The 12,737-nt window shown below is 34.4% G+C and overlaps 1 protein-coding gene across 1 annotated transcript; it reads right to left on the reverse strand.

The window, feature by feature from the left end:
• Positions 1 to 1,459: 1,459 nt before the first annotated feature.
• Positions 1,460 to 11,340, reverse strand: LOC137831365 (cellulose synthase-like protein E1). Its single transcript, XM_068639012.2, has 8 exons — positions 10,754 to 11,340; positions 10,305 to 10,626; positions 4,420 to 4,560; positions 4,033 to 4,164; positions 3,731 to 3,943; positions 3,416 to 3,610; positions 2,806 to 3,153; positions 1,460 to 2,220 (listed from the first exon to the last, which is right to left on the reverse strand). The coding sequence occupies exons 1-8, from the start codon at positions 11,017 to 11,019 to the stop codon at positions 1,663 to 1,665; spliced, it is 2,175 nt and encodes a 724-aa protein (XP_068495113.1). The 5' UTR covers positions 11,020 to 11,340; the 3' UTR covers positions 1,460 to 1,662.
• Positions 11,341 to 12,737: the final 1,397 nt, after the last annotated feature.

Consider the following 12,737-nt stretch of genomic DNA (forward strand, 5'->3'; position numbering starts at 1 on the left):
ACTGATAATTGGGTAGAGTTCATGATAACAACCTAGCTCTTGATACCAGTTGTAGGAACTAATTGAAAGAAATAAGAAAAGACAAAAGGTTATAGCAACTGATTAAACGTAATTGCATAAAATTGCAAAACTGATCTTATTCATTTTGATTCACTCAATCATAAATATAATAATTACAATTACTTGGAAACTATAAACTAGGAAATACTAACAGGCCCGGTAAATTGACCATTAATGCAATATAATGGTAAAATAGTTTAAGGGTAATAAAATCTGAATTAATAACCAACAAACATTTGTTAGATAAACGTGTACCATATGAACACTATGGAAAAAAAACTTGGAAATTCAGTACAGGGAAAGGCATACCAAATAACTATGATATTTATCAGTGTGTATGGCTCTACAAAGATATATTTATAAATGGTTTTCAAGCGTAGTCTCAGGACAAACACCCGACTATAAATATTATAATTTGAATAACTTTGTTCACCATTTGTTCAGCATGAAAATAAACCCCTTAATTCATTTCAAGCATTCGAATGGAAATTTTTCTTAATTTTTTTCTTGTCCCCAACCCTCTATGTCTTAATATTTTTTAAGAAAATAAGAAACAATTATCTTAAATGATGTATATTTTCCTATTCCAATTATACAAAACAGGAAATAACCACAAAAATGAACTTAGTTCCTAAAAACAAACTTCCATGTGAATGAAAAACATTTTCAATATAATTTGTGAATGAAAAACATTTTCGATATTTGTTTTAAATTTTTTTTTAATACAACAATTCTATTAGAATTAGATTTAAGATTATATTTTTTAATACACAGTGTTCAATGATATTTATTTTGTTCCATAAATTATCAAGGGACTTAAATACGTGAGTAAATTCGAAAGCTAAAATTTACATTTTCAACGTCAAATAGGCTATTACTATTTTGTTTAACTATACTTTTCAAATCAACTACCTCTTTTTATTCTATAGAAGACAATAACAAGTAAACTTAAATTTCATTCTTTAAAGTCTCATTTTCTGAATTGGTGGTTGTTTTTAGAAAATTCTCAGAATTGGGAAAATACTACTGATTTTATTTATTTATTTTTGAACAATTTAAAAGGACTTGATTGGAAAATAACGCGTACATACCTAAGGTCACATCTAATTATTACAAAGGACAATCTAAAGGACAATCTGAACATATCTTATTTGTAATTATAGATTGATTGGTGGTAGTTGAAACAACCAAATAATTATCTAGAGAGGGGATTGACAATGTCAATTATTTGACACAATCATTAGAAATGAATGAATTACGTCTGAATCATATAGTACATTTAAAGTCTTTCCTGTAATGTAATAAAACATGTACCTTGAATCAGATCATGATTCTGAGTGGTCTGTGGCCTTGTTTTGAGTGCAAAAGGATTGAATTGTGATTTATGCCATCCACACTCGGAAAAAAATAAAATTATGTATTTTCTAACAGAATGACAAATACAAATAAAAAAGGTGAAATTATTCAGCACTTGAATAAAAAGCACAATAGTGTTGGTGAATTGTGATGATTAGGGTACACATTTTCTAAATTATTACACTAAAGAGTAGAACTTTGTAAAAATAAAGAACATTTAAACTAAAACTAAAAATGAAAAACATCTTAACTTGTAGAAATAAAGAGGAAACATGCAGATAGAGCTAATGCTGTGGATTTAGCTGCAACAGATATTGGTAATCTTCCCTTGTCTTTTCTTAGGAAGAGTCCTTGGTACACAGGTACATTGATCAGAACCAAAACCCCACTTAGTAGAACTTGCAATGTCATTGTATAAAAAATTCTGAGACCCTCTTGATTGATGAACACTTGCTTTAGGAGCATGCCAAGAAGGCAAAACAAATTGAGCAATGCAAGTGTTGCTAGCAAAGTGAGCATTGGGGATGAGTTTCCAAACTCCATGATTTCTTTCTCATATCGTTGGGAAACTTTTTCTTCAGCTACCTTTGCAGATACTATAAAGGTTGATTCTGAAAACCCAAAAAACTTGAAGATGGTATCAACAAAAGCAAAGAGATAAGAGGTTGTTCTCTTGTATAGGCATAACCGTAGGTCATTCCACCAACCCTTTACTGTGCCTCCTGACCACAAAAACTCCATCAGGCAGTAAGAGGAATCGCCAAGCATCACATATGCAAAAGGGATGAACCATGGACTTGACATCTGATGAATGCAGCAGGGTGGTAAAAGTTAGAAGTTTAGAAGTAGATACCAAACAATTGAAATCAAATCACATGTTTTATTTACTGTCTTCTTCCCTACTCCTTTAACTTAATTAAAGCACATAATTTTCGTACAACTCTTTAGGTGATTTTGGTGTTGTTTTTTTAACTTGGATTGGATCAGTATGTTGGTATAATGCAAACATTAAAAATCAACATTGCTCATGAAAGTGAAATTCTAATTCTGATTGAAAAACACTATAAAAAAAATACACGAGAGACTAATATAAGTTTTGTCTAATAAAAAGAAATTTCAGCAAAATCTTTTCAAGTAGAGGAAGAGACATACATTTTTTTGCAATGTGTCACCTTTAATTGGAGAGCAAATGGAAATAAGTAATTTCAATCTAAAATAGCTCCCAAGTGGTAAGAGTTGAAGCATTGAAGTCATTCAAATTTTGATACCATGTCAAAAACTAAAAACACAAACATTCACATGATTTTATCTAATAGCTTAAAAGAGAGATTCAGTCCTTCATGACAACCATACTTGTTTTGTGTTGCCAAGAATGTCTCACATTCATACCTGAGGAAACAAGGGAATGCCTTTGAGAAGATAGAGTGAAGGGATAATGCAGTAATATAGAGTTGGCCAGGAAAGAAACACCCATAGGTTATAGTAACAATATGCCATTTGGAGGCCTGGACTGATGAATCCATAAGCATACCAAGCAGGACTATGCTTAGAAAGAAAAATTTGAAAGCATCCTTCAGACCATCTCTTATGTTGAACTAGTGCTTGTGGCAGAGTGTTTGGAGCTACACCTAAGAAAGCTTTCCTTTGAGGATTATAGTACACTGATTTCCATCCTTTGCATTTAATAGACAATCCTGTCATAACATCCTCCAGTGAACAACCATATTGCAGTCCCATCTGTAATCAAATATTCATATAGCTTCAACAAATTAGCCACTACACTATTATAGATAACTTTTTTAATATTGTGAAAAAAAAAGCTATATATCTAAGTCATATAATCATAGATGGAAGATTAAAATTAAAAGTCAGTTACTGATTACATGACCAGTTAAAGAAATTACTTTCATTTATCTATTAAACTTGATCGTTTAAATATGACACAATCACTATCACAATAACAAGAGCTCAAGATATGGACAATGAGAAAAATTGTGACCTCTTTTCCCCATAAAGTGTTTTTCTCAAAGGTACAACTAGCAAGAGCCTTTGATTTTTCTTCCAGTTCATGCAAGCTTGCTTCTTTCTTGATTTGGTCATTGAACTTTCTTCCACACAGTATCTCTCTTCTGTGAAAGCAACCAGTTCCAATATACAAAGGCCCACCAAGTGAATCCATACCATGGAAATCCATCTTCACATGTTTAAAATTCAAACCATCACAAACTTTAATTAAGGTAATCTACATAGCAGAGTGCCTAATTAATGATGAACAACTTTGGTTTGATAAGAAAAAGATCATCAACTAATTTACCTCAAAAATTACTCGTAGAGAACCAGCATATAGATCATTCTTCGTGATATTCTCAAAACACTGTGGAGTCTGCACAAAAGCAATTTCATGGCCCTTATCTTCATCCATGAAGAAGCAAAGTGCATCCCTTAGAGATTGAGAATTGTTTGAGTACATGTCACAATCTACATTAAGGATAATATCCCCATTGCTAATCATTGATGACACTCTTATCTGCATTTAGGACCAGGAATACGTAAGAAAACCGATGATTAATTTCACAGCAACATGCACAAACCTTATCATAAATGCATACACAATACCAACGAATTCATGGCTCCAGCTTTGAAGTTATGTGCGACATGAGGTCTCTTCTCACGAGCCAAATATACTAATATGGGCATAACATTCCCATCTACATCTTTGGCACTCGAGTCCTTTCCATCAAGTAATATCTATACAGAAAATAATACATATTATATTAGGCATGAGTATAGCAGTAAAAAGAAAAAAAAAGATTAATATTCAAACATTAGTTTTAATATTAGAACATTAAGTAAAGTATCATGTTAGCCTCTATAAAGAAAAAATGAATATTACTTAATGAGACTAGTGTGGTACTTTATTGAAAAAAATATTGTTAAAATTATACATTAATCATCAGAATAGCTTGTTAATAAACCAAAAGTGCTTAGGAGAAAGTGTCTTACTTGAAGAATTGTGTCATGGTCTGTTCGAGAAGAGTATGAATCCCACTGAGAAAACCCTTTATGCTTTGAGTGTACTTCTTCTGGGACTCTACCCATATTGGCTGCATTTTCTATTCTACTTTCCATATCTTGGTACAATTTCTGCACTTTAATTACATACATTAATGATTCGTTTAATGGTAATTTTTTTTGCATAGGACATGATTTTTTTAAAAATCTAAATCCTTAACTATTTCTTCAAGATTAATATATTATCATTATTTTTTTTAATAAAGATAAGTGACAATTACTAAACATAAAATGTGTATTCAATTATCTTAATCATTAAGGTAGTGAAAACAAAATTAATATAGTTAAAGTTTTTTTTAGAAAGATTGTTCTAAAAACCAAATATGTATTGATGTTAACATATTTATTTTTCCATTTTAAATTATTGGGCTTTGTTTGTTTGGCCCAACCTTCCTTTTCTGTTTCAGCTAAGTCTTAATCTTTCTCTTATATATACACCATGTATTTTACTCTATAATACACAAGTGAATAAAAGTTTATTTTATATTTAGTTTTCTCTACAATTAGGATTTATCAAAACCTTTTTTTTTTCTCCATTACGACTACGTGCGATTACGTTCGTTATATTAAAGCATCACATCAGGCAAGGAATATTCATCTTCATTTACTGTAATATGGTATCAGAGTCATTTCAAGCCTATCCTAGCGAGTGTTTGTGTTGGGCCTATCGTGCCACCCGCTATCGGGCCGCTATCGGATCACCCATAATATATAGTCCCACGCACGAGCTTCTATCTATCACTCTCGGCGTGAGGGGTGTGTTGGAGATCCCACATCGACTAGAGATGAGAGCCTTTCATAGTATATAAGTGGGTGCAGACCTCAACCTTATGAGCCGGTTTTATGGGGTTGAGTTAGGCTTAAAATCCACTTCGTAATAGGGTATCAGAGCTCTTCATTCGATGAAGAGCTCTGCTGCGCTTCTCTCTAATTTTTATTTCCCTCTTTGTTGTTCTTGGTTATTTTTTTTTTCTTTCTTTAAAACCTTGTAGGCGATGGCTGATGAAATCCCCACACCGACTTCCTCTTCAAATGGAAACCCTACACCGATGACCCTTTTGGAACAGCCGATGAACAACTTTCTATACTTACACCCAAGCGAGAACCCTGCAACCTCGTTGGTGTCACCTGTTCTTGATTCAACAAACTACCATTCGTGGAGTCGGTCCTTCATCACTGCTCTTAGTGCCAAGAACAAAGTGGAATTCATACTTGGCTCACACCCATGCCCACAAAGGAATGATCCCACTTTCTCGTCTTGGACACGCTGTAACAACATGGTTGTCTCTTGGTTAGTACACTCTGTTTCAATCCCTATTAGGCAAAGCATTGTTTGGATGGACATAGCCTTTGACATCTGGAATGATTTAAAAGTTAGATATTCACAAGGGGATTTATCTCGCATTTCTGATTTGCAATTTGAGGCTATTTCTTTAAACCAGGGGATATGTCTGTCACAGAGTATTTTACAAAATTGCGTATTATTTGGGATGAATTAGAGAATTTTAGACCTAATCCTATGTGCACATGCCCAGTAAAATGTTCTTGTTCTGTCATTTCTATTATAAATCAAAGAAAGTGTGAGGATCGTGCTATGCAATTTTTAAGAGGATTAAATGATCAGTATAAAAATATTTGTTCTCATGTTTTGCTCATGGATCCCATTCCTACCATATCCAAAAAAATTTCCTTGGTTGTTCAACAAGAGAGACAATTATCCACTGTTGTTCCTGCCCCTAGTCTTCATAGTCTTAACAGTAGTCGCACTACTACATGCAATTTTTGTGGTAAGTACGGTCATACTGAAGCTGTTTGTTTTCGAAAGGTGGGTTTTCCTTCTAATGATGTTAAAACCTCAAAGTTTTCTTCTACTAGAAAAATTTGCACTTTTTGTAACCGTCTTGGCCACACTGTCGACACCACTGTCGACACCTGTTATAAAAAACATGGGTTTCCTCCTGGCTACAAATCCATCAATAGGACATCCCAAGCCAACAATATGTTTACTACTAACCCTTCTTTTGAGTCTTTTTCTAAAGAGCAGGATGTAAAGGGGATTCAACTTACACCACAACAGTGTCAATTCCTGACCAACATTTTGCGTCAGCAAAACCTTGAGGATCCTGCCCCTCACGCTCAAATTAATCAAGTCAGAACCTTCTCGGCAGATAAAATCACCAATACCGAGCAATCTTCAACGGGTAAGTTTTTCTCTTCATTATCTGCTATAAAAGAATCTTGGCTTGTTGATTCTGGTGCCACTGATCATGTTTGCCACAATCTGAGCGCTTTTACTACTTGGACTAAAATCAAACCTGTCTTAATTAGTCTCCCAAATGGTCAAACTGTTTATGCCACATATTCTGGTTTAGTACATTTTTCGGCCAAGTTTTATTTGTCTGATGTGTTATATGTGCCTCATTTTCAATTAAACTTAATATCTGTTTCTAAACTCACACACCAACTTAAATGCACTTTAACTTTCACTTTAACTCACTGCATTATACAGGACAATCTCACCCAAGAGAGGATTGGTACAGTTGAAGCCACTGGTGGCTTGTACCCTGTCACTACCTTGCCTGCTTCTAATCGCTCTAAACCACATAATTTTGCTCCTCTTATTAATTGTAATATCACGGACAAAACATTGTGGCACTATAGACTGGGGCACCCTTCACATGAAAGATTACATGTCTTACGCAAACAATACCCTTTTATTACTATTGATACTCATCATGTATGTGACACTTGTAGTCGTGCAAAACAGAAGAAACTTCCTTTCACTTTAAGTACTACTGCTACCTCTGCTATTTTTGATCTTGTACACTTTGATATTTGGGGACCCTGTTCCATAACTTCTATGCAAGGTTTTCGTTATTTCTTAACTATTGTTGATGATTACTCGCGCTATACTTGGGTTATTTTGTTGCATAATAAATCTGAAGTGCGTCCGCACATCATTAACTTCACTCTTTTTGTTCAAAATCATTTTCAAACTAATATCAAAATGATTCGTACTGACAATGGTGTTGAGTTTGCTATGTCAAGTTTTTATGCTTCAAAGGGAATTATACATCAAACATCTTGTGTTGAAACACCACAACAAAATAGCATTGTGGAACGTAAACATCAACACATACTAAATGTAACCAGGGTCTTACTTTTTCAAGCAAATCTTCCTTCTATCTTTTGGGAATTTGCTGTAAATCATGTTGTTTTCTTAATAAATTCTATTCCTACTCCATTACTTAATAACATCACTCCTCATGAACAATTGTTTGGAAAACCGTATGACATTTCTTTTTTAAAAGTGTTTGATTGCCTATGCTATGCTAGTACCATTACTGCACATAGGAAGAAATTAGATGATAGATCTATCAAAGGTATTTTTCTTGGTTTCCCGCAAAATACAAAAGGTTATATTGTCTTAAATTTAAAGTTTCATCGCATAGAGATATCAAGACATGTAATCTTTCATGAAACCCATTTTCCATATAAATTGGACAGTGGCTTGCCTAGGGACCCCAACACTTTATCTCTCCCTATTTCTAACGCATATAATTCTGCTCTTGATTTTTTTTCTGATACTGCACCTCCTGCCGAGCCGTGTGCCTCTACTCCTGCACCTTCTGCCGAGCCGTGTGCCTTTACTCCTGCACCCAATACTGCCCCTCCACCAGCCTTATTATCCTCTGATTTTCCGGCAAATAATGTCTCTGCTCCTGCATCCAACACTGCACCTCCACCAGCATCATCACCTCCTGCACCTCCAGGAAGCACCTCACCCCAATTTCCAAGAAGATCAACTTGTCCTCACTGACAACCTGCCTATCTTGCCGATTTCCACACAGCAACCAACACTGTAAGTAGTCGATATCCTATTCATAATTACTTGTCTTACAATTCCTTATCTTCTAATTTTAGAAATATTATTTCCTCTATCAACTCTCATCCTGAACCTCGCACCTATACTGAAGCCTCCAAACATGCTTCTTGGCAATCTGCCATGCAAGCTGAGCTTCAAGCTCTTGCTGCTAACAATACTTGGCAACTTACCCCTCTCCCTCCAGGAAAGAAAACTATTGGTTGTAAATGGGTATATAAAATTAAATATCATTCTGATGGCACTGTTGAGCGCCACAAAGCTAGAGTTGTTGCCAAAGGGTTCACCCAACTTGAAGGACTTGATTTCTTAGACACTTTTGCACCTGTTGCTAAACTCACTACCGTCCGCCTTCTCCTTGCTGTTGCCACTACCAAAAATTGGGTTTTAAAACAACTTGATGTCAATAATGCCTTTCTTCACGGTGATCTCCATGAAGAGGTATACATGACCCCCCCACCTGGTCTCTCTCTTCCTTCTCCCCAGCATGTCTGCAAGCTTCAACGGTCTTTGTATGGTCTTCGTCAAGCTGGTCGTCAATGGTACGCAAAACTTTCTACTTTTCTTTTATCAAATAATTACTCTATCTCTGTTGCTGACCATTCTCTTTTTCTTAAATATAATAATGATAAACTCACTGTTATTCTTGTTTATGTTGATGACTTGCTCTTAACTGGTGATGACACGGAGGAAATCAATACAATTACTGCATCCCTCCACCATCACTTCAAGATAAAAAAATTTAGGTAATCTCACCTACTTTTTGGGACTGGAAATTGCTCGCAATAGTACTGGTCTTCATTTAAGTCAACGCAAGTATACTCTTGATCTCCTTCAAAAAACTGGCATGCTTGACTCTGCACCTGTGGCCACTCCTATGACTCACACCTCCCGTCTCTCTCCCGACCAAGGCTCACCTCTCGATGCTGATGCCACTTCCCAATACAGAAGACTCCTTGGACGTCTCATTTACTTAATCAACACGCGACCAGACATCACCTTCGCTGTTCACAATTTAAGCCAATTCATATCTGCACCCACAACTCATCATCAGCAAGCTGTCTCCCGTCTTTTGCGTTACCTCAAGGGCACCCCTGGTGAAGGACTATATTTTTCTCACACTAGTTCAGTTTTAGTGACTATGACTGGGCAACATGCCCTACCACACGCAAATCTGTCACTGGATATTCCATCTACTTAGGCGACTCCCTAATATCATGGAAATCAAAAAAGCAGCCAACTATCTCCCGCAGCTCCTCTCTGAAGCCGAGTATAGAGCACTTGCCACCACCACATGTGTCCTACCTCCTTCAGGATTTACATCTTCCTCTCTCCCAGCCTGCAAACCTATATTGTGACAACAAATCTGCCCTTCAAATAGCTTCCAATCAAGTTTTTCATGAACGAACCAAGCACATCGAAATTGATTGTCACCTAGTTCGTGAAAAACTTAACTCTGGTCTCCTCAAATTGCTGCCCATTACTTCTGCAATGCAAGTTGCTGACATATTCACCAAGCCCCTTGCTTCCGCACAGTTTTCTACTCTCAAATCCAAGCTGGGCCTGACAAATATCTACTCCCCAGCTTGAGGGGTGTTAACATATTTATTTTTCCATTTTAAATTATTGGGCTTTGTTTGTTTGACCCAACCTTCCTTTTCTGTTTCAGCTAGGTCTTAATCTTTCTCTTATATATACACCATGTATTTTACTCTATAATACACAAGTGAATAAAAGTTTATTTTATATTTAGTTTTCTCTACAATTAGGGTTTATCAAAACCTTTTTTTTTTCTCCATTACGACTACGTGCGATTACGTTCGTTATATTAAAGCATCACATCAGGCAAGGAATATTCATCTTCGTAATAATTGAAACAACTATTTAACAATGAAGATAAAATGAGCAAATAAAATAGCAGATAAGAAGTGACCTTGATGGTGACAAAGTCTGTGCCAGGAGCATTTGGAGGAGTGGATGAGACAATAGTTTTGAAATAAGCAGCTGGTGAGGTGGGGTCGACCTTGAATTTCCTGCAGAATGGAAGCCATTGTTTGGCAAAGATGGAAGCCTCTAAGAGAGCATAGAAGGTAATATCTGATGCAGCATCATCTGAAAGATACACACTCAGTTTCTCTGTTGGATAATCATAAGCCATAACTGATAGCACTGTGTTAATAACCATCACTGCTGGCTCAATTCCTGGATCTGCTGTACACACAAAGATGTCCACCTTTGGTAGCACCTTCTCATATCTGTTTCAAAATCATACACTCATGTCATGAAGTTTGGATCTGTTTTGATAGTAGAGAAGTGAAAAAAGGTGCAGAAGAAGTGAGTGAATGAATGAAAGAAGAAAGTGATAAGATGAGTGCATGGTACCTTTGAGATAGTCTATGTCTGAAAGGTTGTCTGAAGAGAGGGTTCCATCTGAAGGGGTGTCTGAGGAGCCAGTAAAGACCAAACCATAGTTCAGCACAAAGCAAACCAATCCAACCCCATTTCCCATCTTCTCTTGGTATATGACTCACTCTGAAAACCCAGATGAAGCAAATCCCCACAAACAATGACAAAGAAAACACCTTGTAAAACAACCTTCCTTTGGCTCTCTTTGTCTCAAACAATGGTGCACACTTCTCCTCTGCCATATCTTCTGCTACTTTCTTCTCTCTACTTTACTAATTCTTCTACTATTTATATACAATACATAACACTCTGTTATGGTGAACAGTTAAAGTAATTCTTCTACTATTTATGTACAATACATAACAGTGTTATGGTGAACAGTAGTGGTTGAGATTTAAATGATAACAAAGTTTGGTCCAAGAAAGATAACAAAAAAATCACTGATGACCATTTTTATGAATATTTCTTCTTTAATTTTCTCCTATAGTTAACACCCTTACTTGTCTACTTTTTGTCATTAATACTTTTTTTTGGCTTAATCTTGTATATTTCTACTTTTTGATGTTTCTAATATAACATAATCTGGACCTATTAAAGGAAAAAGGCTACTGACAATGACATATTTGAGATTTTTAAATTTTAGATATAAATTAGATTTATCTATATGTACTTAACTCTTAAAATTTTAGACAAATGTAATTTTTCATTCAAAATTGAAAAGTCAAACATTTTATTCCCTCAAACATTAAAATCTTTATTAAGATGTTATTAATTAATGAAAATAGTTATGTGAGGTTGGAAAGTAAATAAACTAATACATAAAAATTTTAAATAGACAAAAAGTAGAAAGTTTAAATTTACTCTTTATTTTATTAAAAAAGTTATTCCTAAACTCTAGTTTCTCTGAACTTGTTTGAAATATAATGGTAATCTAAATAGTGTTGTACTGAGAGACAATACATAATAAGATAAAGTACTTATTAGATCATTGATATGGTGATAAATTTGATTAAATTCTTCTTAGTGATGATACCTTTTATGATGGTATGTTTGGTTTGGTCAATAGAGTACAACTTGAAGAACTTATCTGCATTTCCACACGACACTGCTACCACTCATTATTTGCACAGAAGATTCTTCAAGGATTTGTATGTGAGGTGAATGATTCAATTAATCTAAACTCCATTTCAGTGGAAGGATAGACTTTCAAATGTACTAATCCAAATCATATCCTACCATTCATTATTTTAATATATTAGATTGCAGACTTTTTAGTTCAAAATCATTCCAAATTAAGACAAAGTGAACACTAGCACACTAATTGTCAGCTAATTTTTTTTAATTAATTAAGTTTAATTAAATATTGCCAAACAGTATTGTGAAAATATAGTTTTTTTAATCATTCAAATAAATTTACAGTACTTATTGAGATAAATTATACATTTCGAGGTGTGGGTGTAAGTAAATATCATAAAAATCTTTGAATTATTTGTATTTATAAAAAATTCTCCGACCACCAAATCAATAAGAATAAAGGTAATTTCGTAGGCGAGTAAATGAATAATAAAATAAATCTACAAATGAAGATATTTAAAATTCTTATCAAAAGTGTCACGATTTTCTTTCTGATATTCCCATTACTTGGGTGAATTATTTGGTGGAAGCCAAATTGCACTTCTCTTCAACCACTTTGCATGGTCCCATTAGCAAAATTTAAAGTTGTGCATGTGATACCTACTTTTGATGTAATACATAGGACGAAATTGACTGTGATACTTACTTTTGATGTAATACATAGTACGAAAATGAGAAATACTCTTTTAATATTAGTTATCTCAATCTATTCTATACTCTTTTAATATTAGTTATCTCAATCTATTCTATATGAATCAATTGGATAATTCACTATTAAAAAATCATCACATAAAAATTTTAAATACTAAAATAATTAGTTGTTATA

Source organism: Phaseolus vulgaris, chromosome 6, assembly GCF_051622355.1.
Source record: "Phaseolus vulgaris cultivar YP4 chromosome 6, ASM5162235v1, whole genome shotgun sequence".
Lineage (NCBI taxonomy): Eukaryota > Viridiplantae > Streptophyta > Magnoliopsida > Fabales > Fabaceae > Phaseolus > Phaseolus vulgaris.

Bases quoted from the DNA above. Each gene is read 5' to 3' on its own strand.
- LOC137831365 (XM_068639012.2), bottom strand. From the start codon at position 11,019: ATGGCAGAGGAGAAGTGTGCACCATTGTTTGAGACAAAGAGAGCCAAA. The intron at 4,561-10,304 runs GTCACTTCTTAT...ATTAAAGTGCAG, and splicing joins CAGACTTTGTCACCATCAAG to AAATTGTACCAAGATATGGA. The intron at 3,611-3,730 runs GTAAATTAGTTG...AAACATGTGAAG, and splicing joins CTCTACGAGTAATTTTTGAG to ATGGATTTCCATGGTATGGA.